We start from the raw sequence: 12,682 nt of genomic DNA on the forward strand, positions 1-12,682 counted from the left end.
TCTTCCTCCTTTGGGTCAAGAAGCTCTGGTCTACGGTTTGGGCCATCATGATCAAATCCTTTGGCTTGTTCTTTGATCCTGGTGGGCGTCCTCTCTGCGGGGCGGGGTTCGGGTCGGGCAGGCAGGTCCGTTAGGGTCTTAACGGGGTCTTGAGCCGGTTGTTCATTAAGATCTGAACGAATGCCTGAGGGTCTGTGTCGTGTGTAGGGTCGGAAAGAGTGGTATCATCACGCAGATACGGTTGTACAAGGGTCGATCGAAAGACTTGGGGCCGTTGACTGTGTCAATGGTGATGTTATGGGTATCAATCGATGCAATCTTGAAGGGTCCTTGCCAACCGTCTTTCTCTCCAAACGCGAACTTCACTTTGCAGCGGGAGGGATAGCACTTCTGTCGTGCTCGGGCCGTTGCGTGCATGGAGGGCATCCTTAACTCGTCTTTCTGCCGAGAGTTGGCGGAGCATTTTCATCGCTTTCTGCATAGCTTCCGATCTTTTGAGGGTAGAAGCGGAAGGGGGCGAGTCTGTAGATACGCGAGGGTATGCGCCGAAAACAAGCAACGTAGGCACAAGACCGTCAGGTCCTGCCGTATCATTGATTGCTTTAACAGCCATTTGAAGGACTGTTTCGGCGGAAGTGGTGTGGCCAATCTCAGCATGGAGGATGTTAAAGGCGCGTCGGAGGGTGCGTGATAGCGTTCAATCTTTCCAATGGACCAATGCGTCTCAACAGGTACTTGAGAGCATTTGATTCCCATAATCTTTGCTTCGTTCCGGAATTCGAGAGAAGCAAAGTTAGTTCCTGCATCATGACGGAGGGTATCAGGAGGTCCAAGATACGTGTCGATCCAGAGGGTCCGGAGGGTCTCCATGTATCTTTAGCTGACATTGACGGTAAAAATCTGGCTCCTTGGAAAGCAGTAGCTGAGTCCACAACGTGTAGAACAGGGCGTTGTGGTGTTCCTAGGTGCATCACATCAACGATGATTTCGTAGTTGAACTCTTGATCATCGTTAAGGGTGAACTTGAAGCGGCGTGGGGCTTGTGAGTGCATTTGACAGTGGTGACAGAACTTAGAGATAGTCTCTAATGTGTCTATCGAGACGTCACTGTGCCCGGCTTGCTTCAAGAGGTGATGGAGCCTAGGGACTGCTGGGTGTCCAAAGCGTCGGTGAAGTGTACGAATCTCTGTTTCCGTAAGAAACGAGATGGACTCTTCATCTTTCGTAAGGAAGAACCAGGGATGTCCCCATTTGCGTACGACTGGAATGCTTGTAGGGCGATTAGTACAATGATTAGTACAATTGATGGTATCTGTGATGTTGTTGAAATAGATACCAAGCCGGTCCATATCAGCAAGGCAGAGCAAAAGGGAGTTTGAAGGACGTGGAACGTGATCCTTCCGAGGGGTGTGTTAAGGGCGACTGTGCCGAGGAGTGGATGGCGTCGCTGTTGCCGAATTTGATGGAGGCCTGGCCGGATGTGGAGCTGTCGAGAGCTACAGAAGGGTCTTCTCGTTGTAGGGCGATGTACTGAGAGTATCCTGCTGTGGAAAATGTTGCTGCACCTGTGTCGATCATGATACCTTGGAATCTATCCCTTGAATAGCGATCTTCAATAATAAATTGCGAGGCTGGAACAACGGTTTGATCCGTCTGATAGACGTCTTCTCCTGTGATCAAATGATTGAATGCCTGTTGACAGAGCATTTGGCTTGCTTGCCATTGTTCCGGGTGATCGTTGGTGCTATTGTCATGTTCTTCCCATGTATCTTCAGTGTCATCAAAGCTGCTCATCTCATGACCTTCGTAGTCTAGAATATAGCCTCCGATGTCCGTGAGTTGTACACCTATGAAGTGACATTGAGTGATATGTTGGTCCTTGGCCTTTGCCGTTCATCCGTAGAGTGTTTAGTTGACCAACAGCCTTCTTGTCCACAAACAAAACACTTCTTCGTCCAGTTTCGGTTACTGTAGCTATGATTGTAGTTACTACGGCTTTGAGGCCGGTAGTTTCCACGGTTGTAGCTTTGTCTGTATCCGCGGCTGGGTCGTTGACCTGAATATCCGTATCTACCTCGAGAGCGGTTGTTATTGTATCGACGGTCGAGGTAGTACTGATGGTGTGGATCGTTATGATCAAATGATCCAGCAAAGTCAAGGGGAAATTGAGAAGTTGTTATGAGGGCAAGATGGGTTTCAACGGATGCACGAAGATCTGCAAGAAGGTGCTCGACGTTATCGGCGGGTTTGAAAAGAGCGTATTGGAGTTCGGGTACTCCACGGCATGCTTTCATAAGCGTTGTACGCAGTAGAAGGTCTCCTCCGTACTCCCTGCCAAGGGCTCGTTGGCAGAGCTGAAGCTTATCAAAGAGGATTTGAAGCACTTCGTGGGGGGTCTTCGAAGCATCTTGGGCACGGATGGAGTTAAAGGTTATTGTTGTCCAGTCAGTATGGTAGTGGACATGGTTGACTTCCGTGTCAAAGTGTTGTTTGAAGATATCATACGCTTGTCGGAACGTCGTAGCCCATGTGATCTTATCAAGATAGAATCTTTGGGCTCTTCCATCAAGGATCCGGGGAAAGAGTGCGTGAAATTGTGACGGTTTCACTTGGATATGAGAGCAGTTGCTTAAGAAGAGGCGGAGCTTATCATCAAGGAGATCGTACGGCTCTCCTGTGTAGTTCCGATCTTTGTTCCAGGTCTTCATAAACTTCTGCTGGATGTCGCTATCGACGATAGCGTTCGGGATGTTATCCGGGGGGAGTTTCATGTATTCTCCAAAGGTTGCAGGGCCGGATAAGTGTTCGGGGATGGGGTTGGTGACGGGTTGGACGAGATCGGGGTTCTGGAAGCGGTAGGAAGTCGGATGAATAGTAAGAGAGGTCGGAGCAGGTTTATCTTGGATAGTCGGAGCAGGAGTAGGTGCGTTAGGAGGGCTCGTTAGGGTCTTAATAGGTTGTGGTTCGTTAAGACCTTGATGAGGTGCTGCTAAGGGCGTAACTGATGGTGAAGGAGGTTGAGACGGATGGGGATTAGTGGAAGCATTTGATCCTAGTAATGCTGTCTGCCTCCTGAAGGCAGCAGTCCTCTCATCAAACACCATCTCCGTAAACTCCTGCTCTGGCCAGGTTTGTGGGTTCTCGATAGTTTGTAATATGAGAAATTGTGTTGCGAATTTCCCTTTGTGAACCTGTGTAGATACCTCTTTTCCTTAGTAGTTTCCTGAGGGCTCTCTTGTATTCATTCGGGGCGCGGTCCCATGTGTCTTCGGTCCATTCTTCAAAATGCTGTTGGAAGTAACCAAGGAGGTCGTATCCTTGATCACTGCCAGATTGAACGATGAATATGAACTTTGCCACATATGTCGTTACTGCGATCTTGTCCTTTTCGTCGTGTGTGATATCGTTGTCCCAAAGGTCGATATTAATTTGTCGGAATGCGGATGCTTGGATGTCTAGTGCCTGCATCTGGTCGCATATTTCTTCGAGCTGGGCTTCTGGGGACATAGCTCGGGCGGTCAGGGCTATCGTGATCAAATGAATGAGACGATGTGGGGTTCGTATTGGTCTCTTCGTATACGAGTTGTCGCTAATAGGAGGTCGAGCGTCGCGTACTAAGTAGGTCGTTCGCGGCCAGACTGAACTGACGGGGATCTTGCTACTTAACGTCAAGGGTCGAACGTTCTTACTAGTTGTTTGCGATGTGGTCGCCTGTCGATTCCGGTGCTCACGGCTAGGCAAACTAGCGGGCGATCGTAATCAACAGTTGGAAGGACTCTCGCGCGGCTGGGCAAACCAGCGGGAGATTCCTTGTTCTTAGCACAAATAACCTTCTTCTGAGCGCTACTCAGGGCCACAGTAAAGTGACGCGGACTATAGCACCTTCGAAGGTTGAGGAATTTGTCTCTTCTACTTAGCTGTCTGTGACGGGCGTGGGCCGGTCACTGATCAGTGTGGTAGGCACCTGCGGCAGCTGCTGCAATGAGACGGTACTAGGTTAACCTGATGTTGTATTCGTCTTGATTCTCTATCTAAGGAGGCAGAGGCCAGCGTGGAGAAAGGGGGCACGCTGCCCTCAGCCGCACACGTGACCGTACGGGTCACGTGCCAACCATGGTTGGTCACACCACTAGATAGATACATTCCTACAGGTAGGCTTCCTTATATATTACTATTAGGCCTACTAGGTATAACTCTAGCCCCTTATACCTACTCCTTAATAACTTAATATGCTTAATATAAGCTACCTAGATATTATCTTTCCTTTTTAGGTATATATACTATAGTCTACTACTTTTCTTTTACTTGTCTCGTAAGATAAAAAGCTTTACGTAATATTAAATTAATGCCTCTCTTTTAGCTATCCGTCGACACTCTCTTATAATGCAAGGCTAACGTGTTACTTAGACACGAGATTAGCATAGGGATGCATATTATGCTCACGAGTCGCCGAGTGTAGCCAGCGGACCTAGATGTGAAGCCATGGCAACAACAAGCTGTGTAAAGATATATAACATGGACCGAGTCTATATCGAGTGTTGGTTCACCCAGAGTTCATCACTCGCTCTATTCCTTCTTTCGTTGCACCAGCATACGACGCTCTTATTCTTTCCAAAACCACCATGGCTCGTCAGTCGCTCTCTACGCTTGGATGGCTCTTTGCAGCCGTCGCTCAGTCTGCCCTGGCAGCCCCTGATGGGAGCCCTTCGGCAGTTCCTGATGGGGGCCCTCCGGCAGTTCCTGTTGGGAGCACTACGGCCGCTTTCCTCGAATGCAGTAATGGCCAGAGCGCAGATGCACTGGCCAAGGCTGTTGAGTTAGGGCGGACAGATACGCCATAAATTCAACTCGGACATCTTCTGCGGCGTCTCATTCCAGCTGGCCAACACAACGCAGCCGACAGAAAGTAGTGCCAAGATGAAACAGATAGCAGGCGATATGAATTCCTGGCCGGTGCAGACTTTAAACCACACCATAGAGGAGGACAAGGATGGGAAGCAGCCGGAGGAGCCGGAGAAGCAGGAGCCGGAGCAGACGCAGCAGCGCCGCATGGCCCGCCGCGCGGACTCGACCAACGACACCAGCGGGGGCGCCACCAAGGGCCTTAAGGCCTCATGGAATCATGTCATGACGCAGATCGACAAGCTACACAAGAAAGGCTTCCGGGGCTCGGGCATTCAGATTGCCGTGCTAGACACGGGGGTGAGTCTCGTCAACGACATGTACTTGAGAGATGGCAGCCACTGACACAGACTGATGACGGCAGGTCGACTACAACCACCCGGCCCTGGGCGGCTGCTTCGGCAAAGGCTGCAAGGTGGTACTAGGGGCAAGCCTCGTGCCCAACGACGGTGATCCCAACGACCCCATGGACCGCCACGGCCACGGCACCAAGGTGGCCGGAATCTTGGCCGGATACGATGAAAAGGACAATCGATTCGTTGGCGCGGCCCCCAACGCAACGCTTGCCGTCTATCGCGTCATTAAAGGCAACAAACAAGTGGAAGAGGACACGCTTGCGGCCGGCTGGGTCAGGGCGTATGACGAAGGCGCCAAGATCATCGTTTCGTCGACGGGCTTCCCGGGATTCAGCTGGCCATATAGCCTGGCCGCAACTGTAGTCTCGCGCATAGTTGAAAAGGGCATTCCCTGTGTCGTTGCCATTGGAAACACCGGTTATGCCCCATTTGACGTTCTGAATCCTGCCGCCGGCCGCGGCGTCACGGCTGTAAACTCCTTCACTGAACGCGCCAGCATCGCCTCCTTGTCATCTATGGGGCCAACTTGGGACCTGGATATCAAGCCTCAGGTAGGTGCCCCTGGTAATTCGGTCCCAGTCCCGCTCAAGAGAGGCGGGTACATGAATGACTCGGGCACCTCGTTCGCTTGCCCGCTCGTCGGTGGCATCATGGCCCTCATCGCCGAGGCCCGCGGAACTTTCGACCCTGCCGAAATCAACAGCCTGCTCATGGCCAACGCTGCTCCGCAGGTCGAACAAAGCCAGGTGACTGGGCCCAAGGGCCTCTTCACCGTCATGCAGCAGGGCGGCGGCCTCGTCCAGGCTTGGAACGCCGCCCACGCCGCAACGCTGGTCAAGCCCGGCAGCCTCCACTTCAACGATACAGATCACCGACCCTCTTCCATCAGCCTCGAGATTCAGAATACAGCCAAGTCCGAGGTAGTGTACGAGCTCTCCAACATTGCAGCCGACACCATGTACACACTCGACGGGGAGAAATTCGAGCGCAAGCAGCATCCCCATCGACGTATTCAAGCCGAGGCTGCCATCAACTTCAGCAAGAGCTCCGTCACCATCGGACCCGGCCAGTCGGCCACTATTGACGTCTCCGCCTCGGATCCCCAAGGAGTCGACTCCAAGCGTCTGCCTCTATGGTCTGGCTGGGTTGCCGTCAACGGCTCCGACGGCACCTCGCTTACCGTCCCGTACCTCGGCCTCGCCGGCTCGCTCCTTTCCACCTCGAATTCCCAGGACCTGGCCCCTTCAACGAGGTACCAAGGGAAATTTTTGAATGAGGACTGGTGGGTAGGAGTCCCGGAGAACCACACATTTGTTCTCAGGGGGGAAGCGCCACCGGTACCCCAGGCGGATGGCTGTGTGACGTCTCCGCCGAACTTGGTAACCTACGCCAAACCCGGAATTGCGTTAAACTTCCTACTAGCAAGCCCCCAAGTAGACGTCTACATTGTGCCGCTTAACGTCTGTCCGGCGGACCACAGCCAGGAGCCCGCACCTGCTGCGTCCAACCAGACGGACTCGTCGCCCTCGACTGGTGCTTGTGTCCCCGAGTCTATGATTACTGACATCAAGGGCATCAAGACTATTGGTCAGGTTCCCGGTCGATCCAAGCGCTATGCAGAGGGAGCGAGTGGATTGTGTGGAATGGCGCGCTCCCTTCCGGCGAGGACGCTCCTCCCGGCAGGTATAAGCTTGTTGCTCGCGTCCTAGGTCTTCTTGGCGACGCCCAAGATGACTCCCATTGGAAGACTGTTGAGGCGCCCGCCTTTAACATTGCATACAACCTGACGATCCCCTCAGACACCCCAAGCGCCCCCCAGCTGGACTCCTGGCTGAAGTTGATTGGGAGGGTATTTTTGACACCAGAGAAACATCCTAAATGAAGGCACGTTGATACTATCAAACGGGGCGCAAAACGCTCTATAAACCGGGTCTAGACCACACGGGACACAAATAAATAAACGTTACATGAATAGCTTCATTCTCGTGAGTCTCTGCCGATCATCAGTAGCCTTGGTTCGTAAGCCGAGTATCCTTGGAGAGAAATAGTTCGTGCCCACCTGGACAAGGCGTCTCCAAGGCTGGCGGGTGCTCAGTGTGAAGCCCGACCAACAGAACAGCACGTGTCGGGAAGAACACAGACCGCGCCGCCTCAAACTTACAACGCTTTCCTTCTCCTGATTGATCCTTAGACTGTCACCGATACATGGCCAAAGAGAGCTTGCTCGCAATGGTCGACAAAAATCTATGCGCGTCTTGCCCGAAAATCGTCTACGAGAGCGATACAGCTTTTGCAAGCGAGCATTTCTTTTTGCCCCCTTTTCTGCTGCTTGGTCCTCCACGTTGGCTAACTAAGTGCTAGTATCTTTTGCATTTGTGTTGTGCCTGTGGTGGCTATACAGCCCATTGAGTCAGTCCCAATGTCACGAGCTATAATTATACTGCTTCCAACAGAAAGCAATAGGTCCTATAGCTCAGTTGGCAGTAGCATTAGGCTAGCTGCTCTAAGGCCCTTGAAGAGAGTTAAGTCCTCTTCTCGTTATTAACTACCAGAAACGAAAAATCGAAAGTCGACTTCTGGCTTCTCGGCCATTTGCTATATATACCACTATAAGCTTTATGACTATCATCGAAATCATTGAGGTCCCGTGGCTTAGTTGGTAAAGCGTGAGACTAATAATCTGGGATGAGTGATCCATCACATCTCCTTTGAGTAATAGCCACCTCAAGATCCTGGGTTCGAGCCCCAGCGGGACCACATTTTTGCCATGCCCTAATTACCTTTAGACCCAACCTTACGGCTCTGGCCCTTATCAATCTCCTTGCTACAAAATTATTATTTTTTGAGGCCTTCGTTTGTCTAGGCCAACTCAACTGGTCGGGAAGGAGTCCCTATGGGTGGGACTAGATTTTTGTAACACCCAAGGTCCGTTTCTATCCCGGCGGTCCTAAACTTCTTTTTTTCGTCGCTGCCAAGATCCACGGAGCCCGTCTTTAGTAGGCTAAGCTATCAGGCGCCTACGGAGAACGAGACGACGGACAGCTAGTCGAGGCAAACGAAGACAGTCGAGGAAGTGCCCAACCATCCGACCATGCTTCTAGAGAGACGGACGATCTAGTTACCCGCCGGCCCAGCTTGCCTTCTTAGACCGAGCAGGTGAATAGAAAGAGGGTCACTGTCGCCAATTTCTTCAGGGTCCTGGGTGGGACGGCCTCGGTCTTTCCAAAGCGGAAGCCCAGATGCCTTGGCGGCTGATCGTGCAGACCAACGAAACCCGGTCAGCCGATATAATCAAACAACCGACGTCTCCCACGTCCATCTCCATCTTAGCAGTCGTTGACTTTTTATGTCGCTACCAAGTATGGCCTGCCGGCCGATGTCCATATCCGCCATCTTCGTCCCTGTAACTCGGGTGCAATAATTAAGACGGCTATTTTTCAGGGCAAGCTTTCTGCCAGCAGTTGCTCAATAAAATACAGAGGCACTTCTAGCTATAGCAAAAATATGGCAAATAAGACTCAGATCTCCTTCTCATGGCTGCGACACTCCGTCGTTTTTCTGTTGCTCCTTAGTTGGTAAGTCCCTGCACATAGAAATGGGCACCCCCCTGTTTTGGGCACCCAAGATGGGTGCCCAACCTAAACGGCTGCGTCAACTTCAACAGCAAATTTCACCGCGGAAACGCATCCAATCTGCTAAAAAATTGACGCATGTGTCTTCAAGCCACTACTGATGAAATATACAGAGTCTGACATTCACAGCGCCCTTGAGGCAATCGCCAATGGCGGATCCGCCAAGAAGGCTGCTCGCGATTGGGGCGTCCTGAGGGCAACTCTTTACAATCGCATGCATGGTCACGAATGCAGAAAGGATGCATTTTCTGCTCTTCAGAGGCTTTCTCAGACACAGGAAAAGCAACTTACCGAATGGATTCTCATTCAGGACGCCTTGGGCCTTCCTCCCACTCACTCGCAGATCAGGCAGTTCGCGCAGCGCATGCTCGCCGTCAAAGGAGACCACACACGCTCGGAAAACACTGGATGCAAGCATTTTTAAGACGAAATCCTGCAGTTCGGACCCAGAAGTGCCATCACAGAGACTCTGCGCGTGTCAACGGCGCTTCTACCGAGGTAATTCGGCCTTGGTTCAACAATTTCTTCCTTCCGAGATTCTGGCTATTAAGCCGGAGAACAGGTACAACATGGATGAAGCAGGCATCATGGAAGGACTTGGGGAGAATGGCCTGGTCGTTGGCAGTGCTGAAAAACGATCTGTACAAAAGAAGACGCCTGGTTCTCGGGTCTGGACGTCGTTCATCGAGTGCGTGTCCGCTGCCGGCACCTTCCTCCCTCCACTCGTCATTTTCAAGGGCAAATCGGTCCAGCAACAGTGGTTCCCAGAAGATCTCAGTACTTTTAGTGACTGGCAATTCACTGCGACAAAGAACGGCTGGACTTCGGACCAAACTGCGGTGGAGTGGCTCGAAAAGGTGTTCATTCCAAGAACCCAGCCACCCGACCCTTCGGAGCGAAGACTGCTAGTATTGGACGGCCACGGAAGTCACGAGACGGTTGACTTCATGTATCTATGCTACCAGCATCAGATTCACCTTCTTTTCTTACCTCCCATACCTCTCATGTGTTGCAACCGCTCGATTTGTCTGTCTTCTCCGCTCTTAAGCACTACTACCGCAAACAGGTCGGATTTCTCAGCCTCCTGACCGATTCAAGCCCAGTCGGCAAGCAAAACTTTCTTTCCTGCTACCAGAAAGCACGCGAGCAAGCGCTCACTGTGTCAAACATCAAGGGTGGCTGGAAAGCGACGGGTTTGTGGCCGGTGTCGATGGCGAAGCCACTTTGAGCCCTCTTCTGCTGGAGAACAGCAACAGACGCAAAAGAACGCGAAAAATGTGGCCAATGCATTCAATAGCCACTTACCCACCAGTGACTGGCAATCAGACACATCCCAGATTGCGTGGTCGACCCCGAGGCGCTCGCAAGATCTGAAGGTTCAGGTAGTTCAATTCAACCAGCTAGACGACGACGTGCCCACGAAGAGATTGCTGTTCAGGAAGATCACAAAAGGGTTTGACGAGAAGGATGGCCTTTTAGCAAAAGCTCAATTGCAGATTCAGGCACTGGAAACACAATTGGCGGCCGTCAAGCCGAAAAAAAAGGAAGAGGGTGGTCACGAGCCCGAATTCGAGGTTCGCCAATATTGAGGCAATACGACGGGCGCAGGAGGAGGTGAACGCAGCTGAGAATGAAGAATCTGATGAAACCGAAGCTGAGGTTTCAGAAATAGGTGACGATTGTATCGTAGTGCACGGTGGTGGGCAGTGAGAAGGGATTGAATTAATGGTGTTGAAAATGGTCGTGATTTTTTTGGGGTGCCCAAAACAGGGGGGTGCCCATTTCTATGTGCAGGGACTTAGATGGCGGTTCCGCGCAGTCACCCGGTCCATCAAACTGTCCGGCCCCGTGTAAACGACGAGCACGAGCACGGGAAAAGTGACGGTCGTCCGGCTAAATCAGGGTCGAGGGAATGCCTTTTCGAAGCGAGCGTCCAGTCCACACGATATATGCCCAAGGCCAGCCCTCGAGGCGCTTGCTCATGACACCAGATGGCCGCACAGGTTGCCGAATCGGTAAGAGGAGGCTTTTTCCTTTTTCCGGGAGTCCCTAGGTGCATGTCACATCAGACACATGCGTGGTACGCTGCACTCTGCGGGTGACAATGGGATCAAGAACTACAAACCCATCCAAGTACATGCACGATGTGGTGGTGGTGTGACAGCTACCGCCCACCCGGCCGATAAGCTTCATCTGCATGCAAGCCGCTAATCCTGGGGAACCAATGGAATAGACGGGTCATACAATGAGGCTGTAAGAGATCAGGGCAGGGTCGTCGTGCTACTGTGGAATCCTGGCGTCGCTCCATCCCTACTGCTATTCTTGCGCTCCCGTCCTGCACTTTGTGATTAGGCTTGGAGGGCTCGCGGATATTTTTAGCCAAAACATGCTTTCTTGCCTCACCCTCCGGCTAACGGTGTGCATGTTCAGCCTCAAAAGGCATGGCAAGACAAGGGTTTTCACTCGGTCACTCCTAGACTCACAGGCCAATCAATGCCTTCTCCAAGACAGCAAAAGCCTCCGCACTCGGCGTGGCATGGGATCGACGAGGACAAGTCGGCCAATACGGGCTATACGACGATCCTTGCGAACGCGCTGGGCGGCGGGTCGCATGTGCCTCTAATGCCAGCCTCGACATCTTGAGACGGAAATATCAATAAGGTATGCTTTGCAACCCCAAAGCAAAGACACAAAGACATTTGTAGAGCGTGAATCATACAGTAGAGACAACTGGAATAGAGCGCAGCGGGGCGTCCGAGATGTCTTCACAAGAAACTTGGCACATGACCGGACGCTGCCCGTCTCGGGCGGTCGGCCGACCAACCCCGGAACACAACTGCAGCCGTCCCCTGTCTCTAGCCGGAGCCTAGTATGTCTGAGTGCATTAGATTAGGAAGCTGGGAGATCGACATCCTGTCAGCTTCACCACGACGCCAACCTTGGCCCCGCCGGGCCGGTGCTTTGGTCTCTCAGCTCAAGGTCTTAGCCGAGACCGTCAGCCCGATGCTACCACGAAACAGGGTGGAGGAGGTCTTCGTCTTATCCCCCTGTGGAGATTGGAAAACCTGGATCGCCTCTGATGGGCATACACCGGCATAGAGCCATGAATAGAGGTATACCCCGAGCTGAGACTCCAACGCAGACTTGCCTAAGATATAAATACAGGCGGACGGTCTCGCGTCTTCCCGACTCCGGATCGCTCATCATTCAAACAACAGATCACAAAGACCTCAAATACTCTACTCCTCGAGACCACAGGCCCAGTCCAAACACCTCCCTCACCAACATGAAGTTCGGTCTCGTCATCCTCGCCACCATCGCCGGCGCCTTCGCCGCTCCTTCAGAGTCATATGCACAGGTTGTCGAGGCTCGGGCCGACAATTGCTTTCACCCAAGCTCCTGCTCGGCCTCTTGGGCCGGCAAGTGCGAGGACTACTGCGGCCGCCGGGGCTTCTCACACATGACCGGCGACGGCTGCGGTCTCTTCAAGAAGAAGTGCTGCTGCATCCGCCGATGAGCAAATATTTCTCTCCTTCTCGCCGAGGCCGTATACATGTCAATAAGGCTCGGAGAACTGCTGGCGGTGGAGACAAGATGATAAGATGATCCAGCGGCCGATGAAGCCAGGCGGACAGGGTTCAGGGGATCAGGGGCTCAGGATCTGCGAGCGAAGAAACAGAATGATATGGACATGAATAACAGGGTAGAATGTTGATGTGATACCAAGCTCAGAATATACATATCCATCTGTTTTCCTGAACTCGACGTAGCATTGCTCGTCGGGTCCTGAAA

General features: G+C 52.3%; 4 protein-coding genes and 1 non-coding gene across 5 annotated transcripts; all 5 read left to right on the plus strand.

Annotated features, from left to right (window-relative positions):
• Window positions 1-4,938: 4,938 nt before the first annotated feature.
• Window positions 4,939-6,967, plus strand: HRG_06158 (subtilase family domain-containing protein; the record flags this gene model as incomplete). Its single annotated transcript, XM_044864629.1, has 4 exons — window positions 4,939-5,202; window positions 5,267-5,728; window positions 5,810-6,510; window positions 6,580-6,967. The coding sequence occupies 4 exons, from the start codon at window positions 4,939-4,941 to the stop codon at window positions 6,965-6,967; spliced, it is 1,815 nt and encodes a 604-aa protein (XP_044721161.1).
• A 932-nt stretch (window positions 6,968-7,899) lies between these two features.
• Window positions 7,900-8,015, plus strand: HRG_12093. The gene has a single exon. It is a non-coding gene; the product is annotated as a tRNA-Ile (tRNA).
• A 747-nt stretch (window positions 8,016-8,762) lies between these two features.
• Window positions 8,763-9,314, plus strand: HRG_06159 (tc5 transposase DNA-binding domain-containing protein; the record flags this gene model as incomplete). The annotated part of the gene is made up of 2 exons (XM_044864630.1): window positions 8,763-8,833; window positions 9,020-9,314. The coding sequence occupies 2 exons, from the start codon at window positions 8,763-8,765 to the stop codon at window positions 9,312-9,314; spliced, it is 366 nt and encodes a 121-aa protein (XP_044721162.1).
• Window positions 9,315-9,459: 145 nt separating this feature from the next.
• On the plus strand, window positions 9,460-10,479 carry HRG_06160 (DDE superfamily endonuclease domain-containing protein; the record flags this gene model as incomplete). The annotated part of the gene is made up of 2 exons (XM_044864631.1): window positions 9,460-9,839; window positions 10,065-10,479. The coding sequence occupies 2 exons, from the start codon at window positions 9,460-9,462 to the stop codon at window positions 10,477-10,479; spliced, it is 795 nt and encodes a 264-aa protein (XP_044721163.1).
• Window positions 10,480-12,176: 1,697 nt separating this feature from the next.
• On the plus strand, window positions 12,177-12,407 carry HRG_06161 (uncharacterized protein; the record flags this gene model as incomplete). The annotated part of the gene is made up of 1 exon (XM_044864632.1): window positions 12,177-12,407. One exon carries the CDS (start codon window positions 12,177-12,179, stop codon window positions 12,405-12,407), a length of 231 nt encoding a protein of 76 aa, XP_044721164.1.
• Window positions 12,408-12,682: the final 275 nt, after the last annotated feature.

Source organism: Hirsutella rhossiliensis, assembly GCF_020360975.1.
Source record: "Hirsutella rhossiliensis strain HR02 chromosome Unknown scaffold00005, whole genome shotgun sequence".
In the NCBI taxonomy this organism is placed as follows: Eukaryota; Fungi; Ascomycota; class Sordariomycetes; order Hypocreales; family Ophiocordycipitaceae; genus Hirsutella; species Hirsutella rhossiliensis.